The sequence below is a fragment of the Phyllostomus hastatus genome, unplaced genomic scaffold (genome assembly GCF_019186645.2).
Source record: "Phyllostomus hastatus isolate PE091 unplaced genomic scaffold, TTU_PhHast_1.1 phas_contig_254, whole genome shotgun sequence".
Taxonomy (NCBI): domain Eukaryota; kingdom Metazoa; phylum Chordata; class Mammalia; order Chiroptera; family Phyllostomidae; genus Phyllostomus; species Phyllostomus hastatus.
The window spans coordinates 5,692,499-5,719,464 of NW_025333810.1; the positions used below are offsets into that span (position 1 = coordinate 5,692,499).

Here is a 26,966-nt window from a genome sequence, read left to right on the forward strand (position 1 = left end):
TGATTTGGGGAAGCGACTGAGGTGAGGTGGACACCCACCCCGAACTGGGAGGGCTCTGGCAGTCCGAAGTTAGTGCGCATGCCGGACCCCGCCGAGCACATGGGACTGCTGTGATGGCGGGGCGGGGGACAGCAGGGCCTGCTCCACAGGAGGCCTCACAGAAGGAAGTCCATCAACCACCTCCACACAGCTGGGTTCCCTGTCCGGACTTCTCAGATCTCGGTTCAAGGACTATAACACCATGAGCTCTGGAGTCTGGTTCAGACTTCCTCAACAGCTTTATTCTTTGCCATTAATGCTAAATCCTCCAGGGGCTACAGAATAGAAGTGATGCGACTGTACAATTAAATATTAGAAATGACCACTGAGTATATCCTGTTTATTATTTATGATTTACACAGAAAATGATAGACTGTAGAACGATAAACCAATCATTACATTTAGACCTGGGCTTTTGAAAAACTTGCATTCCATTTTAACAGTTCATATATATTTAACAGCTTATATATAAATCCAGATCACAAATTAATCTTTAGAGTTAGTTAGCTTAGAGATAAACAATGAAGAAACACAAAAGAAAACCACATGGGTCTAGGTTTAAATATCAGCATTCATATTACAAAAAAGAAGAAAATGTTTAAAAAAATAAAATTATTAGGTCAAGTCACTTAACATATAAGAGAGAAATGAGGGAAATAACATTTTAATTATTACTATTTATACTTATTTCTAATTTACCTTCATATAGTCTTAACTTTTTCAAAAGGATCAAAGATCTGATCAAACAATATTTTGGTGTCTGAACTTGTCAACCTCAGCTTTTATGAGCTTGTTACAATGCAAACCCTAAAACCTCCATTTTCTTTTAAAAATATTATATATGCCAACTCTTATTCAACTTTTCTCCTCCATAGCAGCTGTTTATAGACAACAGGGAGCCAAGAACGAAGGACAGAAACAGATGGAAAGCAAAAAGTGCAGCAGCTGCCTTAAGTTCAGCTCTCAACACTACTGGTTGAGTTTGGAACTAAAGCCTCTTAACAAGTGGCAGGTAACAGCTAAATCTGAACAGGCAAAGAAGAAATGTTTTCTTTGGGACAGCTGCTATTCAGGAGAAGAAAACCAAGGTCCCTTAATACTGCCTAAATATAATGTGTGGCTCATTACAGGGAAATCTGGAGTGATGTCAGTTCGACCAGGAAGTGTCACAACCGCTCAATATTACTTAAAGGGAACAACAAAAAACACACTAGTCACAAATTTCTGTAAACCAAAAAAATAAACAAAATCATACTAGCCACAAATTTTCACAATACACAGATGAGAATTAATTTTAGTCTGGTTTGACTCTTTGACACTAACTGATCATCAATGAAACATGGTACGGGAAGATCACAGAGTAGAAAACAAGCAAAGGTTAGTTTATACAATGGAGACTATATACATCAGAAGGAAAACATGCTAGCTAATGCAACATTAAGGCTTGAATGTAAGCATTTCCGAAGTCACAGAAGCCCCAAAGAACCCCTAAATTACAAAGTCACCACATTACATGCATGCAATGTTCAGTTTTGTTTTACTCATAAAAGGATACACAGTATTTTGCTGTAAATACCAGACACATTTACAATATATGCAAAAATTAGAATGCAAGTGTTATGTTCCTTATATTTAAGCTTCAAATGTGCCAACAGTGAAAATTCATTTATTTTTAAGAATAAAGAAAACAGATGGAATATAAACACTCAGAGAAATCACACAAATAGAATGTCATTTTGTATTTAGGAAGCCACATGTCCCTTGTACATGTCCAAACTAAATTGTCAGTGTACTGCTTGAATGGATGTACACTCACTATGTGCTTTACCGTTTCACTTGCTCAAATGTCGTATTCTAACAGCCATCATTCTCTGGTGTTTGATGATATCAAATCATATCTGTAAGTTAACTATCATGTCCATTTTTATACATAATTGCCTACTGGGTGTGATCAGCTAAACAGAAAGCTGTGCAATCTTAGTGCAGCATTATGCAATTACAGAGGTGACCTTATAGGTCAATTTCACACAAAAAAGAATAAGGAAAGTGGACTTCCTTAGTCTCGCAGAAGCTTTTGAACAGACCTCTTTTAGAGAGTAAATCTAAGGTCAAGATCTTTTCTCTTTTAAACCAATATAAGAAGGGAACTGTGTTACAGGTTCAGCTCTGTTCACAGTCACTAGGCAATCATATAAGCTATTCCCTTTTCACCCATGGTTTAATTTGGCTTAATTTGAAACTACCTATTTTTATTTTAGTTCCAGGTGAATAATTTTACCAAAATAAATTAGTGTAAAGAAACAAATACTGATATTGCAATATAAATAATCTTTGTTCAGGAATATGTTAAAGAAATAAATTATAACACAATAAGTTTAGATATGTTGTAAAAAGGTATGGCCAAATCTGTGCTATACCCAATCAATTTTAAGCTTTATACAAGTCAGAACAGTTAACAGAAGATTCAGATTTTCCTTTAGGATACAACAGAATGAGTGGTAAAAAATACTTTATGCATGTTTTCAGACTTTCCGAGTAATTTCAGAACAAAAGTTACCTTAACGATACCCAATAGTTATTAAACAAATATGCCATGAGTGTTCTGGACCCTCCAGTATAATTTTAACCAAGTAGAAAGAACGTCTTCTGTGCCCAGTTCACCTTGCTGTGCCCAGCACTGAGCACCAGACTGGTCCTATGCTTTCCTCAGCTGACTTGAGCACATCCAACATTTAAAGAAAATAATTTATTTTACTACCTAACCATTTACAGGGGATTACATTTAAGATTTTGAAATTTTGTGATTCTCTAGCCAAAATTTCAGCCTTTGTTTGGCATTCTTAAAAAGTCCCAATTTTAAACAAAGATGAAGAACAGACACCTTCCTAAAAAACCACTCAGTATTACAAACCGAGAGGTTTTGATGTAGCAAAAGCAAAGGGACCAATGAAAAAGCATGCTTTAGAATTCTTTTTTATTTCCAATGAAACCAAAGTTTACTACTGTTGTGATGGTAGTCCTCACATTTGACGCAGACAGGAGAGCTCAGTCATAACCCAGACTGGTCAGTCCTCCAGACAAGACCAGTGAGGTGTGCCACACAGACAGCTACTGCTCTGGAGACAGTTGTGTGGTACGCTCGACTTTTACAATTAATATCGACATCTTCGACTAAAAAAAAAAGGTGTTCTGCTTCAACATTCAGCTTGAAAATGTTAGTACTTTCTGCAAACCTAATTTTAGTTTAGAAAGGTCAATATTTTCTTTCTAAACTATGGCATAGACTATATATAGCATTTAAATGTATTTATATATAATTATTTGCACATCAGGTTTAGAAGGAATTTGCAGATTTACTTTGATAGACTGATCTCATTCAAGTGTTAAGGTTTAAGGAGCTTCCGCAGTACTGTCATTTGAAGGCGGGGCATCGCGATCAGGCTCAGAGGAAGCAGCTGCAGATGCTTCGATCACTGCAGGTGGGAAATGACGGCGGCATACAGGGCATGTTCCTGACTGGAGGGAGAAAAAGCAAGTTCATGGCCAATGGAAAGATCTTAACTGCCACACAAGTATTTTAAGAAAGACAAAACAGTATCCTTATCCTAAAAAAAAACGACTTAAGAACCAAATCAGCTTTAAACCTACACAATACAGAGAGGCAGCATTTTGATGCTATTTCCTTTTCATTCCAATCAGACACTAATTTCTTTGAGGGTAAAAGGAGTCTCATGATCATGTCTGAGGCTTTCAGATCATTCATCTTTCATTTAGTGAGTATTAATTGAGACTCTATCACACACCATGCTTGCACTGGTGCTGCTGTAGAGAGTACACAAGGCGTCATCCGCATGTCCTCAACTGAACTGATTATTCTTATTTAATCTATGATGCATATATTAGAGAAAACACAGATCTCATAATTAATTCATGTATCTATTATACCAAATCATCCTCTAGAACCTTCCTCATATATACGCTGAAGCCTCACTTTGGTATACACAGACATGTCAAAGCAGATGGATCTCAGACCTTCTTTGTAGGCTATGTAATTCTTTTTCAAAGAGATACAGAAATTCAGTTGCTTTCTAAATGATAAAGCAAATCAACCACAGACCTGGCAGGGAGGGTGGGACAGGGGAAGCAGTTATACTGGGAGTACAACATTTTAAGAACAAAAGATTCTAGAGATATGCCACCTGGTGATAGATTATTCTTTCACAAGTCTGATAGGAAACAGGCTGAAGGAATCGTGCTGTTACAAAGATTTGTATCTTGGGAACTTTCTCCCTAGAGGAAAGGCCCCACACTGAGCTGTTTCCTGACAGGAAAGAGACTACAGATATCACCACCATGTGTCACAGCAAAGTCAGTGAGTGACAACTGATGACTGCACAACATGCACAATGTTTGTAACTCAAGAACTTAATTCCACAAACATTTACTAGGTACTTGCCATACAGACTGGGCCCTAATAGCAACATTTTAGTATCAATAGAGGTGTGTTCTCCACTAAGCACATACTAGCTGGGTAATTTTGTACAAGTAGCAATCACTGGAAAATGAGAATAAAGATACCAATACAGGGTGGGGCAAAAGTAGGTTTAATGCCCTGGCTGGTGTGGCTCAGTGGATTGAGCATGGGCTGTGAACCAAAGGGTCACCGGTTTGATTCCCAGTCAGGGCACATTCGTTGTGGGTCAGGTCCCCAGTGGGGGCCATGTGAGAGGCAACCACACAATGATGTTTCTCTCCCTCTCTTTTTTTCCCTCTCTCCCTCTCTCTAAATAAATAAAATCTTTTTAAAAAAAGTGGTGAAAGTAGACACCCTTTTTTAAAAAAGTAGGTTTATAGTTGCTGACATGGACCATAACATAATAATAATTCATAAATAATACAAGAATAAACTCTGTTTCACATACTCACAACTGTAAACCTATATTTGTCCCACCCTGTATGTCCCAGAGTTGCTATGAGAAATAAATGGGAAAATACACGTGAATCATCTAGCAGTGCCTGACACACTTGCAGGCACACAATACACTAGAGATCCTTATTAAGGTGTTGATGCTCTTGCAGAAGTTTAAAGAGAAAGAATATTAAGAATAAAAGGCAGGGAATTTAAGCAGGACCACCTAACCTTACAGGCACAGGGGAAGACCACACCAGGCCAAGCAAACATGAGCAAAGGTGCAGAAGTCAATCTGAAGAGACGGGCTTGGGGCTCAGTCACAGGAGGCCTTAAAAGCCAAGGCAGAAATTTTAGAATTTGCAAAAGACTGGTGAAGATTTCTGCATTGGATTTTAGAAATTTTAAGTAGATTCAGGATTTTGGCAAAGATGATGTAGTAGCAGAAGAGGAGCAACAGCAAAGAAAGAGAAAGGAAAGAAGAGAGGAAGAAGAGGGGAGAAAGAAAAGGAAGGGGCAGGGAAGGAGTGGTTGTAGGGCACAGAGGGAGTTATATGCCTGCATAAATTAGCCAGGAGAGTGAATTGGGAATTTCCACTGAACTGCATGTAAATATCCTTTATGCAAAAAATACAGTTAACAAAGATTTAGGTAAAAGTCTTTTTTTAAAAATATGTAATTCAAATATACTTTAAAATTTGGGATAAATATGTAAGGGCAGTATATGAAAATCTGCATAGAAGATAGTTGGTGGTTATTAAAAATTTTCCCTATACATTTTCAGAGACGCTGACCCATCAGCAGAATATCAGTATAGTGTTACAGTACTCTGAATAGTGCCAAAAACTTCTTTTCTTGAGATACTTTTGAAAACACCAAATTTCTGGGATATGGTTAAGTCTATTAAATAGTATTGTCTATATTGTTTCTTAGACAATGTTAGTAAAATAGTTTAATATTATCACTAATTAGTAGTTATTAAAAGGTAACCAACTTTTAATTAAATTGAATAAAACTGAACTCCAAAGTACTATAAGCATGTAGTTAAATTAAACAGGCTTCAAAGACCTTACTACCATCATTAACTCATAGGAGAAATTATTAAAATATTAACTTAAAAGAAGTGAATCTGCAACTCACCTTCTGTAGCCAAATTGAGACACAGGGTTTGTGGAAGAAATGGTGGCAGGGCAGCTCTGTCGCTATGTCGTCCTTAATGTACTCACTGCAACAGATTGGGCAGCACTGCTCCTGACCAATGGCTGCAAACAAGTAATTTGATTATGTTAACCCAACAAACTCAATGTTAATGTAATTGGAAATGAACATATGAAGTCACAGATGATACCTGTGAAAGACAGATGAACCAGACTTTGATCAATAAATTGGCAAACACCTTTCTACTATATGACAATTTGAAATTTAGTAAACATTGCTTTTGTAGCTTTTGTAGCAATGTTTACTATGTAAACAAAAGCAAAAGCCATGTTTACTAGTAAACAAAAGCAATGTTTACTATGGATAGCCAAAGTTGACTAAGGAACATCTGTCCCAGCCCATCATGCAATAAATTAAAAATATTCTTCCAGTAGGCAAAAGCTTGTCAGACTCTAGCTTCACAGAAAATCTAATGAAAGTTTGGAACAGTATTTTCTCTTCTCGGTGCATTGATCACAGACTTAAACATGCAATGTGCCCTCCACGGCCACAGACGGCTTTGTCCTTACCAGTGTGGTCTTCAAGAACAAGTGTCTCTGGAAGACCATCAATGCTCTCCTTACTTGCTGGTGGATTGGCCACCTCGACATCGACTGCAAGAGACTCTAAATGGGCCAAGGCAGTCTGAGAAATAAAAGTCACCATTCTTTGTTAGAAAGCACTTTAAAATAGTAATGTAAAACACTTCTTTAAGGTTATCTTCCAAAATCTATCAACCATTAGCCTCTTCCTATTAGCTTCTTTTGCATCAGTTCCCTGCCCCTTTTGCCTTCTTTCAAAAGAAATTATCATCACCATCATCAAACCAAAACATGAAAAACATACCAAAAAAACAGCTCTACTTTTCAGTAAGTATAACAAAAACCTACTGTCTCAATAACCATCTACTTGCCCATCCTATTTACATTTCCAGAGGAGTGGTTACCTCATCCACCTTATCAGTTCCTAATGTAATCAATACTATAAAGAATGTAAACATTTTGTATAGGTTGAATTCATGAAACATAAAATGTGGCCAGGGTTACATTTTGATAAAATGTGGCCACAGCTACAGATGTTCAAGGTATGGAACCATAGAATGCATTGCTGAGCAGCAATATCTACTACTATCACCTACGTTACTAGCTCACTAGTATTACTATGTTATCTGGGTTGTGACCTTTATTTAGGGGTTCAAAATCTGTATGAAGTTACTACTTTAAAAGGAAGGAAAGAACATTATATCACATGATCATCTAGTACGAATCACCCTCATCTTTCTGTGGAAATGATTAACACTCTGGATACAATTAGGTTAGAACTTCAAGCAGGACTCATATATACAAGTCCCAAAGGGTGGAAACCACCCAAGTATCCATTGACAGATGATCAGAAAAACAAATGTGGGTGGTAAAGGTAAGTATATGGTTAAATTCAGAATACTCTGATACTGTAATATGATGGTGTGACTTTACTCAAATATGGAAGCTAAAGGGCAAGAGTATTTTAATAAATAACTATAGCTACAATAATTTGTTAAAGAATATACAACATAAAAGATAAATTGTGATATCGAAAATATTAAAGGGGAAGTAAAAGCTTTTTGTATGTAGAGCTTTTGTATGTAACAGAAATTGTTATCAGTATAGCACAAACTGTTAGGGTGTTTTCATGTGAGTCTCATGGTAACTACAAAGCAAAAATCTACATCAGATTCACAAAAGAATAAGAGGAGGAAATAAAAAATACCACTATGGAAAATAATCAAGTCATAAAAGAAAGTAACGAGAGAGGGAGAAAGAAACAAGGAAACTATAGCCAGACAACAATGAATGTCATAGCCTTATTAATTCCTTATATATTGAAAATTACTCCAAATGTAAATGGACTAAATTATCCAATCAGAAGGCATAGAGTGACTGGATGAATAAAGAGAGAAGACCCAACTATCATACTGCCTGCAAGAGAATCACTTCAACTTTAGGGCCACATATAGGGTCAGAATGGAGGGATGAAAACAGATGTTTTATGCAAGTGGAAACCAAAGAGGGCAGGAATAACTATACCAACATCAGACAACATAAACATTAAGCAAGAAATTGTAACAGGAGACAAAGAAGGTTATAGTGATAAAGGGTTAACTCATCAAGAGGCTATAACAATCATTAATAAAAATGCACTCAACATCAGAGCACCTAAATATATTAGGCAAAAAAACCCCCAAACAAAACAAAACCCAGATCTGGCTCTAGCTGGTGTGGCTCAGTGGACTGAGCGCAAGCTTGTAAACCAAAGGGTTGACAGTTCCATCCCTAGTCAGGGCCATGCCTGGGTTGCGGGCCAGTCTGCAGTGGGGGATACGTGAGAAGCAACCACACATGTTTTGCTCCCCCTCTTTCTCTCTCCCTTCTTTCTCCTCTCTCTAAAAAACAAACAAACAAACAAACAAACACACAGGTATGAGGTAAGATTAGGCCACAAAATAATAATAGTATAGGACTTTTACCTCACTTTCTATAGTGGTTAGATCATCCAGGCAGAAAATCGTAAAGGAAACACTGGATTTGAACTATACTTTAGATAAAATAAACCTAACAGACATATAAGAACACTGCATAAAACAGCACCAGAATACATATTCTTCTCAAGTGCACATGGTACATTCACCAGGAGAGATCATAGAATAGGTCATAAAACAAGTCTTGGCAAATTTAAGAAGACTAAAATCATACCAACTACCTTTTCTGATAAAAATGGTAAGAAACCAAAAAATCAGTTACAGGAAGAATCTGGAAAATTCACAAATATGTGAAAATTAAATAACATATCCCTGAACAACCACTGAGTCACAACATGCCAAAACTTATGAGATGAAAAGTGATTCTGAGATTGTAACAATAAACACCTACATTAATAAGAGAGAAATCTCAAATAAACAACTTTACACCTCAAAGACTAAAAAAAGAACTAAACCAAAAAGTTGCAGAAAAAAGGGAAATAATAAAAGTCTGAGCAGAAATAAGTGAAGTACACACCAGAGTAACAACAGAAAGCGACAACAAAACTAAGAGCTGGTTTTTTTGAAGGATAAACAAAATTGACAAAGCTTTCACTAGACAAAGAAAAAAAGAGAAGATTCAAGGAATAAAATGAAATGGAAAAGGAGACATTACACCTGATGCCCAGAAGTACAAATGATCATAGTAGAGTTAAGAACAATTATGTGCAAATTGAATAACCTAGAAGTGGGTAAATTCCTAGAAACATACAACTTACCAAGAATGAATAATGAAGAAACAGAAAATCTGAACAAGAAAATTGAATCAATAATCAAAGCTCTTCCAACAAAGAAAAATCAAGGATCAGAAGATACCCCTGGGAAATTCTATCGATCATGGAGGAATTAATGCCAATCCTTCTGCAGGTCTTTTAAAAAAAAGGAAAAGGAGGAAACAAACACCCTCAAACCCATTTCATGAGGCCAGCATTACCCTGACACCAATGTCAGATTAGGACACTACAAGAAAATAAAACTATAGCCCAAAAACCATGACAAACATAAATGCAAAATTCTCAACAAAATACTAGCAAACAAATCAACAGAACAGTTAAAGCATCATACACCACAATCAACTGGGATTTATGTCTGGGATGCAAGGACAGTACACCACATTTACAGAATTAAAGCTAAAAAATTTTATGACCATCTCAACAAATGGAGGAAAACCAACTGACAAAACATAGCATTCTTTCATGATAAAAACTCTCAAAAGACTGGGTATAAAAGCAGATTACCTCAACATAATAAAGGCATAAACATACAACAAACCCACAGCTAACATTATAATCCACAGTGAAAGATGGAAAGCTTTTCCTTTAACATCAAGAACAAGACAAGCATGCCAGCTCTCACCACTCCAATTCAGCGCAGTACTAGAAGTCCCAGCCAGGGCAATCAGGCAAGAAAAAGAAATTAAAAAGGCATCCAAATTGGAAAGAAGTGAGTAAAATAGTTTGGAGATACAATCTTATTTATAGAAAATCCTACAGACTCCACACAAAAAAACAAACCTGTTAGAACTAATCAATAAATTCAGTGAAGTTGCAGAATTCAAAAGCAACATAAAGAAATCAGTTGTATTTCTATATATTACAATGAAATTTTTGAAAAATAAAGGAAACAATCCCATTTACATCAGTATTGAAGACAATAAAGTACTTAGGAATACACTTAACCAAAGAGGTGAAAAACCTGTCGATTGGAAAGTATGTGACTATGATGAAAGAAACTGAAGACACAAATAATGGAAAGGTATCAAATTTTCATGGATTGGAAGAATTAATACTGTTAAAATGTCCATACTACCCAAAGTAACTGAGAGATTTAATGTGATTCCAATAGCATTTTTCCAAAGAAATGGAAAAAACAACACTAAAATTTGTATGTCATCTCAAAAACCCCTGATATAGCAAAAGCAAAGAATATGAAAGCTGGAGGCATCACAACCCCTGATTTCAAAATATGCTACACAATTATAGTAATCAAAACAGGATTGTAATGGCATAAAAATGGACACAGAGCTCAATGGAACAGAATCAAGAACCCAGGAGTAAACCCTGGCATATAGAGACAATTAATATTTGACAAGGGGGTCAGAAATATTCAATGAGGGAAGAATAATTCCTTCAATAAACAGTGCTTGGAAAACCAGATAATCACATGCAGAAGGATCACCATGTGAATGAAACTGGACCCTTACATTATACCACTCAGAAATATTAACTCAAAATGGATCAAATATTTAAACATAGACCTGAAACCATAAAACTGCTAGAAAAAAAACATTGGGGGGAAGTTCCTTGACTTTGGTCTTGGCAATGATTTTCTGGCTATGACAACAAAAGCAAAAATAAGTAAGTGACTACATCAAATCAAAAAGCTATACACAGCAAAGGAAACAATCAACAAAATGAAAAGCCCAGTTACAAAATGGGCAAGAAGATTTGAAAATTATATTATCTGATAAGGGGTTAACATTCAAAACATGTAAGAAAGTCATAAAACTCAACAACAAGAAAACATCTGATTAAAAAACGGGCAGAGGAACTGAACATTTTGCCAAGACAAACTGGTAACTAACAAGTACATGAAAAGTGGTTCAACATCACTAATCATCAGAGAAATGCAAAGAAAAACCACGATGAGATATCACCTCAAACTTGTCAGAGTAGCTATCACCAAAAAGACAATCATGTGTTGATAAAGCTGTGGAGATACAGAAACCCTTGTGCACTGTTGCTAAGAATGTAAAATGGTACGACCACCTTAGGAAACTATGTAAGTTCCTTGAAATGTAGAAAATAGAACTATCACTCAATTCCACTTCTGAGTATGTATCTAAAGGAAATAAAATAAGGATCTGGAAGAGATATCTGCACTTGCACATTCACTGGTGCATTATTCACAATAGCCAAGATATGGAAACAACCCAAGCGTCCATCAATGATAATGGATTAAATGATGTGGTATATATACACAATGAAATACTATTCAGTCATGAGAACGAAGGAAATCCTGCCATTGTGACAAAATGGATAGACCTTGAGGGCATTTTGCTAAGCAAAGTCAGTCAGACAGAGAAATAAAAACAGCACATGATATACATTATATGTGGAGTCTAAAAGAGCTGACCTCATAGAAAGAGAGAGTAGAATGGTGGTTATGGGAGCTGGAGAGTAGGACAATGGGGAGATATTGATTAAAGGGCACAAACTTCCAGTTACAAAATGGATAGGTTAAGGTATCTGTTGCATAGAGTGGGATCATGGTTAACAGTAGTGTATTACATACTTGAAAATTGCTAAAAGGTAAACCTTACATGTTCTCATCAAAAGAAATGGTAACTATGTGAGGTGGTGAAGCTGTGAACCAATCCTACTGTGATGATGACTTCGTAAGTTCATCATATCAACACGTGCATACCTTAAACTTACATATGTCAATTATATCTCAATAAAGTTGAAAAATGTGGTGTAAATATGAACAATGGAATATAATTCAGCCTTGAAAATGAAGGAAATTCTGACATATGCCACAACATGAATGAGCCTTGAAGGCATCATGAAAGAAGTCAGTCACAGGATAGATACTGTAGGATTGCACGTAACTGAGGTACCTCAAGTAGCAAAATTCAGAGAAAGTGGAATGATGGTTGCCATGGGCCAGGGAAACGAGGAAATGGGGAGTTATCATTTATAATATACTTAGTGCCACTTAACTGCATACTTAAAAACGGCTATAATGGTAGACTTTATGTTATGTGTATATTACCACAACAAAAATCAACAAACTAACTGGGTCTTCAGATAGAAAGATGATTCTGCCTGACAGTTAACATTGTGTTCTCATAGGGGGCAAACATAATCTTTCGTATACTCAGGATCTAGCCTAGATATTTTAGCAATGACTCATGTGTTTCCAAAACAAATTTGAGATGACTTACAATAGAGGATAGGGCCAAGGCCAAAAGAAACTCAGACTGAAAAAAGAAAGCAAAAAAAGGTTCATCAATGAGAGTTAATAAATATAGTTAATAATACTAAACACCAAATTTGACCCTGGATTTGCAGAAAGATATTGCAATAAGAAAATTAGTGTGCTGGTAACTGAATTATTTTGCCTCTTAGCTACAAACGTACCTTCCACTTCTGCTCTCTGAAAACAGATTGGGCCTTTTAAATATTTTTCCTTTGTCACTTAGCATGATCTTAGGCTTTGTTTAGTAGAGGAGACTGAACAGACAATCATAGGGAAAAAAAGGCTTTGCGTCTTGGTTCTGGTGGGCTTGTTGGGAAGGCCCCTGCAGTACTGAGGTCTTCCTACTGTGGGCCTTACAGCACAGATGGCTTTTCCAGCACCAGGCTCATCTAGTGCAAATAGCCCCTTCAGTTTCACATGCAGTTTCTCTGGGGCCTGACAGCTGCAGCTTCCCCTGGCAACCACCTTGGGTGGTTTTGCTGCACAGTGCATCCAGTTAGACACCTCCCTACGAACAGTTTCTCCAGCACTCCACTTCTTTAAGCACAGAATAGCTGCCCACACACTTCTTTAAGAGCCATGGCTGTGTCCTCCCCAATACAGTCTGGAGCTCAGCTCAAGGGGGTGGGACGATGGGCTGCTCTATCTCAGTCCTAAGGAAATTCTTAATCTGCTATTTCTATATCCTTTAGAGTTTACCTATATATAATCCCTCCTAATCTCCTATTACAGTTGATCATTTTTATATTAAACTTACTCTGTTCAAACTATTGTTTTCTCTCTTAGGATTGAGCACAGATTTATACAGGATTGGTTATGAGCATGGTCCCATGAAGGAAGAATGGGTTATGAGGATTGATTTGGTTAGGCCTTTGGGCTTGAGCTCAGTGCTGAGCTCCTTGCCAATAGGAAAGGGATGCTATCAATCCATGGCCTGAGGTGGAATCACAATTAATCAAACTATCACTGTGCTTGACGGCAATGAATACCAACTATAGCATGTGTCTTCGGCGCCTAGGTGGCTGGCTGCTATACTTGACCTTACTGGAGTAATGACGGCTATAAAAACTGCTCTGTGAGATGGATCTTTGGAGTACCCTTCAACACTTGCAAAGAAAAAAATGACAAACTCAGGCCCATTAACCCTAAGAGTGAAGCACAGCATGTGAACCAGAGTGTGTTCATGACAGCCTTAATAAAATCCCTCATTTCTGAAAAGCAGACATAAAATTTAATGGTAAACTGCTGAATTAAAATTAGAACTTAATTCTCAGTCTTGTCAAGTTTTTCAAGCTTTATCACTGATAAGTTAAAGAACAGAATTCTGGAATTTAGTAAGAATGGGGACAATTAGTTGTACTCATCTGAAACTGACTACAGTTGACACTTGAACAATACAGGAACTGACCCCTGGGGGGCAGTAAAAAAATCCAGGTATAACTTTTGACCCTCCTCCCGAAAGTTAACTACTAATAGTCAACTGTGGACTGGAAGCCTTACTGGCAACACAGAGTTGATTAACACATATTCTGTCCATTACTGTGTCAACCAAAAAATGTTTTGTTTTTTCCATAGAAAAAGACACATTTTTCATTTTCACCAAAAACTTAATTGATTTGGATATTTTTGAGTATGTGGGCTATCTCCCGCATGGTATAACATTGATTATTCTCAATTAATGTCTTAATTTGATTGCTAACAACTTCAAAATGGTTTACCTAACCATGGAGCATCATCCCATAAGAAATCTCCAACACAAAACTTTGCAAACCACTTTCGACATGTTCAGTACATCACAGCACCTTCTCCATATCCTGCACAAATCTTTTTTTGCATTTCAGTTATGTTTTTACCTTTCTTGAAATAATAAAGCATAATACGCTGAAAGTGTTGCATATTTTCTTCCATTGCCCATATTAAAATGGCTAAACCAAAACTCACCAATTTTGATTTTTTTTTAAATGCATGCTAATATGACAGCTGTCACAACAGAATCGAACAAAATTGTTTCAAATGAAGTTAAAGACAGCTTAGTGCTATTAGAGTCATCTTATGGGAAAACCAAATGAACATTTTGGCCAACCCAATATATGTATTATACTCGTATGCTGTACTCTTACAATAAAGCTAGAAAAAAAGAAAATGTTATTTAAAAATTCATGAGAATTCATTTACAGTACTGTACTGTATTTATCAATACTGTAGTTTATTTCATCTATTTATGAACAAAAAAGATCTCCATATAAGTTCACACCCATGTTGTTCAAGGGTCAATTATACTTTGAATCCTCAAGTTCTGGAGCCTCCTTTCACAAGTAGAAGGAGGCTACCCTGCACTGGCTGGTCTTCTCTACCTGAAAATTCTGTGGTGATTTCATTTGGAGGGTACTAGTGCTTCTATGCCCTACAGTAAAGTTACCAGAAAACTACAGCAGCCCAAAAGGGCAGGATAACTAAGGATATGGAATCTTCAGGAATGCATATTTGGGTCACTTCAGCAACTAAAGAACCCTAACCAGCTAAGATTCTTGCTGAAGCCAGGGGAAATATTGAACGGGTTATGACAGAAGGAAACTGTAGCTACCAATTAGAGTCTGGGACCAAATACAGAAACAAGTAGTAGCTTTGCATATTTTCTGTTTGCTTGTTACATGTATTTATTTGTATCTGCTATATTCTTTAACTCTCTCCTGATTGTTTTTATTTCATATAGCAGTTATCTCTATAATTTAATCTTCATAAAAAGAATATTTAGTATGACTAACTGAATTCATGGAATAATTATTACTGCCAGTGATTGATACAATGATTCTTGGGACCGTTCATCTGTTCATTTTGGGGAAAGGGTGAAACCTTCATTTGTAAGAATAGCTATATTTTGTGAGGTAGAAACACAGTTGCATTGTTGCTGGATGGGAGTTCAAATGTGTATAGAAAGGTGTATATGGAATCCAAGTAGTGAAAGGGATGACTGTTCCAGCTGTCCATTATGATCCTCTGATCCAAATTCACTACTTTTGTCAGCTCTGTGAAAATGGATTTGGGCCATTTAAATATTTTCCTTTCTGACATCTATCATGCTGTTAAGCTTGTGTACAGAGGACACTAAGGAGACACTCTAAGAGGAAAAGGGCTTTGTTTCTGATCCCAGTGTGCCTGCCTGGGAGGCTTCTGTGGCTTTTTCCAGCACCAGACTCCTGCAACGTGCACAGCTGCTCCGCTGTCTAGCTCGTGGGATGCACACAGAGGCAAGCAGATTCCTCCAGCATCGCCCTTGGCCAGTTCTGCAGCAGAGTGCTTCCAGTTAGACATCTCCCTATGAATAGCTTTCCCTGGCACCCTACAGGGCTGATTTCCAGCAAGTTCTGCCAGCACAGCACCACAGTGACTTCTCTGCCACTCACTAAGCCACAGCTGTGCCATCTCCACCAAGGTCTGGATCCCAGCCCTGGAGTGGAGCGGTGACCCTCCCTTAAGTGATTGTCACTCTACAGGTGCTGGCTGTTCCTTATATATGAGTTTTCTGTATTCTTTAGAATTATCTTTATTCCTTGCTAAGCAATCCCTTATTACTCTAATTCCCTATAATAGTTAGTGATTCTTTGTAGTAAACTTTCCTATCAAGAGACAGAAAATGGAAAGAGCCTGTTATTTGCTCCCTCCCTCTCAGGAAACTATAATCATAATATCCTTCAATTCTTTATGTACTTCTCCACTCCAGACTCTGTAAGAACTGCTCTACGCTGCAAACAAAAAGAATGGGTACTAATTATACCAAGTTCTATTTGGGAAGGTGATTCTAGGCTAACTATGCTTTGATACATATTAGTCAATGGGTTCATTATTCCTTTTTAGTGATTATCTACACATTTGCAGTGCTAATAATAAATACCTGGAATTTCATATATGTAAAAATTATTAATGCCTTGGTACTGATGTACATTTAAGGTGATCTGGTATCCCTTATAATCAACAAGAGTAAAAGAAACCATATTATCGCCACTGCTATGAAAATCTGTTAAGATCTAAGAATCTATCTACACCTAGGAAGCAGAAAATACTTTCAAAAGTTAGTCCAAGTATTAGAGGATAACTAAATAGTTTAAATAACCTAAATGGACTATATCTAGGTTTAAAGTAACACTCCTTTGTCAGCATAAAATTTAGTTTCTAAAGAATATAACAGATTTAGTTTTTAAAGAGTAAAGACTTATAACAAGTGATTTAATATTGATTTTGAATGACCACTAAATGCAGATATGATAGATGACTACCATTTGGATGGCTACTGATTTGAATGTATTTTGAATACAGTCATTTACTAAGAACTTACCCAGTGTATCAGGTAGTTTGCTAAGGTTTAAACACAGTCTCACAATAATCCATGAAGTAATTTTTTATTCCCATTTTGTAGGCAAGGACCAGATGTTTAAAGAGGTTAAGTGAACTGTTCAAGGTCACAGAGCCTAAATGAACCTAACTCGTAAGGCCCATGCCTTACCTCGTGGATTACCTTCTTAAGGCATACACCTCAGTGTACATGAGGTGATCTGTTAAGTATATAGAGACTTTCCAAGAAGTCTAAGGGCAAGCAGAATCTTAAGAGACACAATTTCAATTAACTTTCTTATGTAATCTTTCTTACATAATCCTCAAACTGATCTGCCTAAGAAGCATCTTCAGTTAAAGTATCATGCTGGTTCTCTTGTTCTCACATTCCTTTTCATACTAATCTTTCCCCTACTTTATAGATAATAGTGTACTTCTTACCCATTCAAACAAGCAATCTGAAATACCTGGGTCAAACTTATCTCTATTAAGTAACAAATCTTTGCAGATGGCTTTCAATCCTCTCCCCCTCCCCCCCAAAAAACAAAACAAAACTGCAGGAGGATCTAAACAACTTGTCAAATTGATGTAATTCTGGCAAATATCTCAGAAGACTTGAATCACAAGGCTATGATCAACTCTGTCCATCCCTTATCAATTCAGTTCTGTGAGCAAGGCTTCTCAAGCTTACATTCATAAAGATGAAAAAAACAGAAATAAAACTGATGCTGAACTATTTCTCATTCTTGGAATAAATAAAATTCACTCATAAAGTGATTGGGAAGAAAAAAAGCCTCCATCTCATTAAGAGATGTATTTTACCAGTAAAGTTTTACTTTATGTTTAAATAATTCTTTATCAAAATTAATATATGCAATATGCCAGTGATAGATCATAGAATTTTATGCTTAAAACCTATAATCTTATTAACCAATGTTATCCCCCAAAATTAATTTAAAAATTATTTTTAGATGGAAAAAATTGTTTTTGTTAATGCTAACAACTTTAATATATTTATTTTTTACATTTAAACTTGTGAACATATATTTTTATTACAGAGATATGATAGGGTGACCAATATTATTAGAATTTATACTAAAAAATTTTAGGTGTCAATATAAATGTGTAAAGGCCTACTTTTTCCCCAAAATTTGTTTGGGAGCCAGTAAAAGCTTCAATATTGTCTCAAACAGTTAAAAATCCTAACTATTTTGCACTATTCTCATTCAAATTGGAGACACAGCTGAGAGGCAAATGTTTATTGCCACTATTTTCACAATAGCCACTAATAAAGATCAATCTAGTATTGGAAAAATAACAGAAATGGAAACTACTAATATCAAAAAGAGGTAGGGATGATTGAGGGGAAAAAAAAAACCCCAAATGTAGTTTGTCTTATTTGTTTTTGTTTATTAATGTTAGTGTTAAATCTAAAGGGAAAGTAATAATAAATTATGATTATTTCAGCTTCATTTTTTCAAAATAAATAAATGCATTCCAGACACAGAAAAATAAAGATTTGTAGAGTGATAGGAAGACAGAACTATATCAATTCTCTAGGGGTAAAACATGTGTTACATTCAGATTTCAGTAGGCTGTTAAGCTGTGGGCAAGGGAAACACAACACTATTAATGAGAAGCAAGACGGATGATAACAATAACTAAAAGTGCCACTGGGTTCCCTAAGAGCAGAAGCCAATAATGTGGGGACTGTAAATTCCCTGTAAGTACCATGTTCTTTCTTGCCTCTTGTCTTTGCTGTTCTGCTAACACCTTTACTTAGCATGACCTCCCATGACCAATCTCCTTGGTTCTTCTTTCAAAATGACAATCAAAATGTCAAATTTCCCATTAATAACAAATAACAAAATTTTACTTTAATTCTCAAAACTTCTTTTTAAATATATCTCCATATTGTAGGAGGTCATAAATTACTAGCGTAAGAATGGAAGAGACTGTTTAAGCACTGTGAAACCAGACCCTAAATTAGACGTATTCCATTGCGGTCACTTAGAATTTATTTAGCTCAAGGAAGTTAGTGATCCTTAATCTTTATATATCATATCTGATGCAAGTTATGCTGTGCCATTATTTCATATGTGTCAGAATTTGGCAAGGTAAATAATCTGGGAAAAGTCCTAAATGTATCCTGTCTGATGATGTTCTTTTGACTTTTCTCCTAGTGTAGTCACTTGGAGAACGAACACCATAAAGCATAATCAAGAGGGATGATCTCCATGGAAGTTACACACAAATTTAAGAAAGTGATGCCAAAGCAGCGTGAACTTAAGTGTGTGTGCGCATGTGTGCCTGTCTCTGTCTACCTACCTATTATCTAACTTATGAATCTAAACTAGACTTCATAATCTCAGAAAATTTCAGGATAAAATGTTATTATAATGTCGCTGAAAGTTCCCTTACTCATTTTTGTTCTCTCACTTTTGACTCAGTCACATTATTACTGTTTCTCTTACTTTAGAAACCACTTTTGAAATAGTAATTTAAAGAAAGACTTCTATAATGAAACCCACTAGTGAAGTGGAAGTTTCCCAAAGTGAAAGTGCTCAGGCTTTTGACCTTAGGCAAATACAATTAAGCATGAGTTTTTGTGTTTTAGTCAAATAGAGAAAAAAGGGCAAGACAAACTTAGGAACCAAATGTGCTACATTTATTGAAGTGTGTGTGTAGGTAGGGAGGAGAGGGAGTAAATTTTCTAAATGCGTGAAGCAGCAAGATAGCACTTATAATTCATAAGAGCAACAAAAAAAGGAAAGTGATTAGTGTTGTAATATATTCTTAGTGATCTTCAATTTCATTTCACAAATATACCTGTGTATGTATGTATAAAGTATTTGGATTCAGAGACCCATATAATTCAATAGAGGAAAAGTGTATACATGCTAAATGCAAGCAAAACATGTTCCCTTCTGTAGTGAAAACTGGGAATCAGCTTTAGGAAAACTGGCAGGATGTCAAGTGTAATTTATATACACACACTGATGGCAATCAGCATTCACTAGTTGTTATTAAATCCATGAGAAAATCATTCCCCTTCTCTTAAGAGCAGTTAAAAAAAACCTTTAATTTTTATCATTTTGCACCCCATCAATTTATACATGGTCATGAGAGTCTCTAAAATACCTCCATAGCCTGGGCTAAGCGTTCTTCTAGTGCCATGTAGGTGAGGAACTGAGGATCCACATAAGAAATAGCTTCAGCAACTCCTAGTCCATCCGCAAAGCCATCAAACAGACTGAAAAAAAAATATGACCATGATTTGGGAAATCTTTATAGTGTAGACAATTATATTAACATACTGATAAGCTAATAAACATACTACAAGCTAAAAACCTTAAAATATTTTAACATAAATTTTGTGAAGGGCAGAAAAAACCCAATGAAGTTAAATGCTATGCATAAAGAGTTAAGATACCACTACCTCTCCAAATGGCAGCACCACGCTCACTGCACAGAATTCATAGGAAAATTTCCTTTGTATGTTTCTAGTTCTAACTTTGGGGACTGCTTATAGCTAAAATAAAGGTAGTACTTTTCCCCTCCTCATTATTTTCCATATATTTCTCCTTCCGTTTATTTTCGTTTCCAATCTGAATTTAGGTGAGAACATGATAAAGAGAATTACTGCATTTTAATTCCATCATTACTGAAAGCCTTTTTCTTGTCTTACCTTGTACTGCTAACATTGGGCTTAAAATATTTGAGTTTATCAAATCTTTCTCATTAATCTCTCTTCTCCTATGCACTAGGCCTCCTCCACTATTATTCAGCTTGAAAAATATTTAGCTTTAAAGTGCTCTCTTTTTTTACTTAAGGATTGTAAACCTCTTGAAGAGAAGTATGTCTTCATCTGGTACTAATGGCTTTCTTCACATCTACACATATACAGACTCTTCTTTTTCCTCTAGTCTTAGAAATAGTATTTCAAAATTTGGAAATCATAAGTATGTCCTCAGTCCTATTCTTTTTTAATTTGCTCCACTGGAAGTTACATTCAAGTCCATTTCTTCAATTATCCTCTCTGCAGGTAATTTCTAAATTTCTACCTAATTCCAAACGCCCTCTTGAGCTCTTGACCTACATTTTTTAGTTTTCTGTGGGGCACATTACCTTAATGAATTCCTATCACCTCAAATTCAAGGTCTCAAAAGAGCTTATTTAGTCTACCTAAAGTCAAACTACTGTTAACTTCTGTGTTCCTATCAGATATCATAATCAGAAACGTGCCATTACACAAGCTAGCTCAAAATATTTTTGATGTCAACCTTTGTGCTGTCATTAAAATTACAAATCTGTTGCCCGGAGATACAGAAAAATATGTTATAGCTGAGTAGTTATCTAGAGATCAGCAGATATCATCTGGTACAAAGGATCAGACTTTCTCATACAATCACAGATTTTAGAATGAGAATTAAAACTTAGAATCAGTGAGTTCAACCTCTCTTGCAAGACCAGACCTCCTGCATCTAGCAGTGAGATGTAGTGCAAAGAGGTAGAAGAGCCCTGGAGTCAGTCAGGCAGGAATTTAACTTCAGTTAACTGAGTCATAGTTAATGTGAAAACTTTAACTTTTACTGATTACTCACCTACAAAACAAACTAAATGCACTCAGGTGCTTAGTGGAGTTGGCACCAGAATAGATAGTCAAGAAATAGCACAACTATTCCCTACATATGGAAAATAGATTGCTTTTTGAGGTGGTATGTGCCAGTGTGGGAAAGCCCTATTACAAGTTTGAAACTTATTGTGAAGTGCTTAGTTCTGCTTGCTGAAGCAACACAAACTATGACCACTTCCCTTCTGCAGAAAACTCCTTCAAATAGTCAACTATCTCCCAATAATTATTTTATTCGCCAGACTAAACAAATCCCGACACTCAAAGCATGATATTTGGTTGTAATTTGGTCACTTCAGAATGATCAGCTAAAATGAAAAATTCTAGTATCATTCATTTGGAAATCACCATGGTAGCAATTGCTTCAGACAAGAATTACTAATGATACTAAAATGAATAAATAGAAACTTGATAGTTTGAGAAGAAACAGGTTATATAGCCTCAAAGTTTCTTCCCATTCAACACCTATTAATTATAAATGAAAAAAATGGCATCTGTACAGTGAAACAATCTGAAAGAAAGCACCTGAACACCTTAACCAGTAATGGCACAATTTGGCATCATGTACCTTCTGAAATGAACTGAGAAGACAAAAGATCACTTCTATGGTGTTCCTGCTAAAAATTTGTAACTTGAATCTAATCATGACATAACAAATTCAATTTAAGAAACATTCTACAAATTCAGTGGCCTATACTTTTCAAAAATATCAAGTTTATGAAAGACAAAGAAAAGACTGAGGAAATGTTAAAGACTAAAAGAAACTAAAGAAAGATGGTAAACAAATGCAATCAATGAGTGGTCCTGGATTCAACAGAAAAAAATTTCTCTAAATAGCTTTAGTTGGATAACTACAGATGTTTGAATAAGGTCTACAGATTAGATTGGCAATTTTCAACTGGTGTTCCACAAGAATTTTTAAAACATGCAATACCTGACAATTTAGTCAGGGCACTAACCTCTTTTCCCTTATATTCTCAAAAAAAAAAAAAAAGAAAAGAAAAAAAATAACATCAATACAACAATACAACAATAGTTGTTCAGTGTGAATGAATCAAAATTATACCTATTTTTTGTCAGATCAGCAAAAAAAAAACTTTTTAGTGTGCTGCAGAACTGTAGCCATTTGTGTGTGCCATGAGATGAAAAATGGTGAAAACTGCTAGACTAGATAACTGTACTTTATCAGTGTTAACTTCCTGATTTTGACAATTTTACAGTGTTAGATCAGAAAATCTCAATTTTGGAAAATCCATTCTAGAGTATGTATGCATAAAAGAGGCATCATGTTTGCAGCTTACTTGCTAATGGGTCAAAAATGCCATAAATACAGAGAATATATAGAGAAATAAAGAAAAAAAGAGAATGAAAACATGAATGTGGCAAATGTTAACATTTAGGAAATCTTAGTTAAGGATATACTAAAAATCTTTGTATTATTTTTGTAACTTTTCTGTAAGTGAAATAATTTCAAAGAGTTTTAAAAATTTTTACTATTGAACCATGATTATATTCATATAAAATTAATTTCTCAGAACTTTCTTAAGTTAATAATTAAAATCCCAATTTCTTGTAGAAAGACAGATAATTAAACAGTTATCAAAGAATAAATAAATGGTACAGTTGGGATTTGTATAAATCCAAAATCCACATTTTCTCTATATCAACTCTTACCACACCAATCTATAAGATACGCTCTGGGTGTTATTCTACAAGACTTCTGTGACTTCACCCAAACTAATGAACAAACTTTTAATAGAAGACTTTTTCCATTTTCCTTTAAACTAAAATTAAAAAAAAAAAAAAAACACAAATACACAAAAAAAACAAAAAGCTTAAAATTTTTTTCTAAGTAGTGGTAAAACTAAAAAAAAAGTGTCAAGTTTGGCTTTAGAGACAAGAACTGCTGCTCTTTGCCATAGCCTTTCCTTTTAGTTATAAAAATGACATGCTATTTTCACCTTATGAACTTTCAGCTATCACCACAGGATATATCACAATATAAACATATAATGAAGTATTGCTATATCTAGATAAAATTCAAAAGTTCTGTCTTAAAAATCAATGCTAAAATGCTATATATATTAAAAAAAAACAAAAAACAACCACTACACAACTACTGCTAATTGGAATAATTAGCAACATCTCTAAATTCTTAACACAACAGCCATATCCAGAAAGGTAGTCAATAAATTAGAACACAAACTAAAAATTTTTAAATTTAAATTAAAATTATATTTAATAAAGGCCTCAATTATTTATTAAAATTTTTATGTGGAGTAGCCCTTTTTGAAAATTATTTAGAAATATATATCAAGATCTTAAAAAAAATAATTCCCAGTAATGTTCCCCTATGAATCTGTCCTAAAGAAATTACCTGAAGTCAGAACAAGTTTCCTGGGGTAAGTGTTGGGGGGCAGGGAAATTTCACTGCAGTATTTCAGTGGGGAAATGGTCAATTAAATTTTAGTGTATCTGTAGAATGGAGCATCTACATAATGGAGCTATAAAGAATTATTTTTACAAAATTTCAAAAAAATGTGCAATAAAAAATGAAAGCATAATTGCTTACCAATACACACAAATGATGCTATATAGATAATTCTGTTAAGTTACCTGCTGAGTTATTTGAGGAATGAATGACTTCACATATGGAAAGTTAAGACAGCAGAATAAACAAGTTCAGTAAAAGGGTAATGGGCAGATTAAGGAAGTGAATGGAGCAGCAGGATCAGCAAGCCTAGGACTAGATGAAGTCACTGATTTCCCATGTTTGGGAAGCTAGGAAGTGGATTTTGGAAGGTGGGAATGTTTAAGATAGAATTACAGATTGTTGGTGGCTGTAATAAAACTGTACTTCTACTTCCACAAAATAGTCAATAGAAATCTGCCCTGCAGATATAATTCTCTCCCCCTGGGAAGTCAAGATAGAAAATGGTAAGGAGGATTTCATGGAGATGCTGAGTTTCGTGTCTGGAACAATCTGGAGAAGCACAAAGTAGTAGCTACACACAGAGAGAAACTGAAGTCACAAAGGAGGCCTTAAAAACATAAATCTGCAGTGTTATCAGGGGATATAAATGAATTTTTCTTATCTTTATTTTTCTAAGTATTCTGTAAAGACATTTTAACTGGAAAAACAAGACAAATTCTTAAAAATATATCTGTGCAGAGATGAAAACATGGGTAGTACTGAGCCATATTTTTTCCAAAAAAATATTACAAAAAGGTATCAGTTGGAACAAACATTCCCTATTCATCTCAATAATTAGCTGCTTCCAAAGGGCTACTATACACTTGAAAGATACATCTAACTTTATAAACAAAAACAGTTAAATTCTAACCTTTATATATAGCATGAGAAGTACCAACTGTATAATCCACTTCATTTATATGCTACTTTTACTTGAAGCTATTCTTTGTCAGCACAAATTTAATACTTTCAACATCTCTGGGAAGGTACAATTATATTTTCCACACAAAATATGTACAGAAGGGAAACTATATTCTTACAATTCTGATTCAATCACAGGTTTTGAAATTCTTCAAATAGTTCAGGACCTTTTTTTTAAAGGATAATACTACATTTAGTATATAAGGGTCAATTTAAAAGTTGGAAATCTCAAACCCTAAGTGTGTAATTCACTGGGATATAAGGTCTTCATGAGAGCTAAATGTCAAAGAAGAGGTAGTGACCTCTTCTAGTGACTGGAATAAAACCCTTATAGGAAGTAATATCTGAAATGAGCTTTGAAGGAGAGGAAGATTGACAGATGAGAAAATCAGAGTACTTCTTTGCTATCAGATTCCATTTTCATAATTTAGAATCATGAGCAGATTCTACTCAATGAACAATTAAGCAGGGTAATAACGCTATGGTACATACCTCCAGTCCACATCCAAATCTTCACTCACACTGGAGTCATCCTCAAGGTTATTGTTACCATCCAACATGAACGCTTCTGGCTGTGCAAATTCATTGGCCGGCTCATTTCCTTCATCACTGCTGCTTTCATTGACTTCATTGTACTGCAACCAAGGAATTTCTCCTTCTTCCAAAGATGTCTGTTCCCTAATGCAAACATTTTTAAGAGAAGAAAAAATATTGTTTTAAAACATATCATAAATTCTTTCTTTAAAGAGTTCTATTTAGTGCAAGCAGATTCTTATTGAGTTCCAAACTCTCAGTACTTATGATTTAAAAAAATATGCTTTCTTTAAATGTAAAATTACTTAAAAGGGAAGTAAATTTGTTATAGGGTCACATGTATATAGAAATACTTTCTAATTATATAAGAACCTATTTCTTTGATATAGAAATGACCTAAATCTCCTATATTTCCTCCTTTTGCAGAAGAAAAATGAGAAAATTCACCTTAGAAAATTTGAATTGTTAAACACTGCTCTTGAATAGCTTCCTTTCCCAGTTACAATGCCTCAGCCTGGCCTACAAATCCCTACATAAGTCATGCTTCCTCCTTGGCTCTCTTCTCCAACTGCTGACCGTCACTGCTACTCCCTTCACTGACTGTATTCCCACTGTTCTCTACATGGACATCATTTTCATGGTGGGGCCATTTCTTCTACTTGAAACGTTCTTTCACCAGATACTTGCAAAGCTACTCCCTCCTTGATATTCTAGTCAGTGTAAATGTTACCTCCTCAGAAAGGCTTGTCTTTGACCACTCATTTTATTAAGTTAATTCTCCTGTAACTGACCATTTTCATTATAGAGCTTACTTTTATTTATCATTTTCTTATCTGTTTATTGACAATCTTTCTCTCACTAGAAAATAAGCTCACAGGGACAGAGGAAGACAAATTATTAGTGCAGATCAAGAAAATATGGAAGAGAAGCAGTTCAGAACAGCAGGGAAAAGTATTACTCAATAAACGATATTGGGACAACTGGGCACCCACCTGGAAGAATGGAGGTTAAATTTCAAAGTCATTATTTACTCTTAAATAAATTCCAGATGTACTTTTTAAAAATGGTCACATACCTCCCCCACCACTAAAACAACAAAAGTACTAAAAGAATCATGAGGAAACTTTTACAAAAAGTCTGTCATTCTAAACATGATATAAAACCTTGGAGCCAAAGGTAGATTGTTAAATTTTATAACACGCACATTAAACACTTGTGGGAAAGTTAAACCACCAAAAATTTGGACACAAAAATCAAACAGTAAAATTAATTATAATACATGAGAAACAAAAGGCATTTCAAGATAGGTAAACACAACTTGCCTCCTTGCACAACCACATCAAAATTACAATTAAAATATAGAAAACCATCACTCAGAACCATTAGAAATCAA

The 26,966-nt window shown here is 35.3% G+C and overlaps 1 protein-coding gene across 1 annotated transcript in view; it reads right to left on the reverse strand.

Moving 5' to 3' along the window:
• Positions 1 to 365: 365 nt before the first annotated feature.
• The window catches only part of PJA2 (praja ring finger ubiquitin ligase 2), a 70,166-nt gene continuing 43,565 nt past the window's right edge, over positions 366 to 26,966 (reverse strand). Inside the window, exons 6-10 of the mRNA XM_045837970.1 lie at positions 25,532 to 25,717; positions 20,154 to 20,265; positions 6,676 to 6,790; positions 6,089 to 6,210; positions 366 to 3,555 (exon numbers count right to left, since the gene is read on the reverse strand). Coding sequence (XP_045693926.1) covers positions 3,430 to 3,555; positions 6,089 to 6,210; positions 6,676 to 6,790; positions 20,154 to 20,265; positions 25,532 to 25,717 — 661 coding nt within the window. The 3' untranslated portion in view covers positions 366 to 3,429. The remainder of the gene's footprint in view (positions 3,556 to 6,088; positions 6,211 to 6,675; positions 6,791 to 20,153; positions 20,266 to 25,531; positions 25,718 to 26,966) is intronic.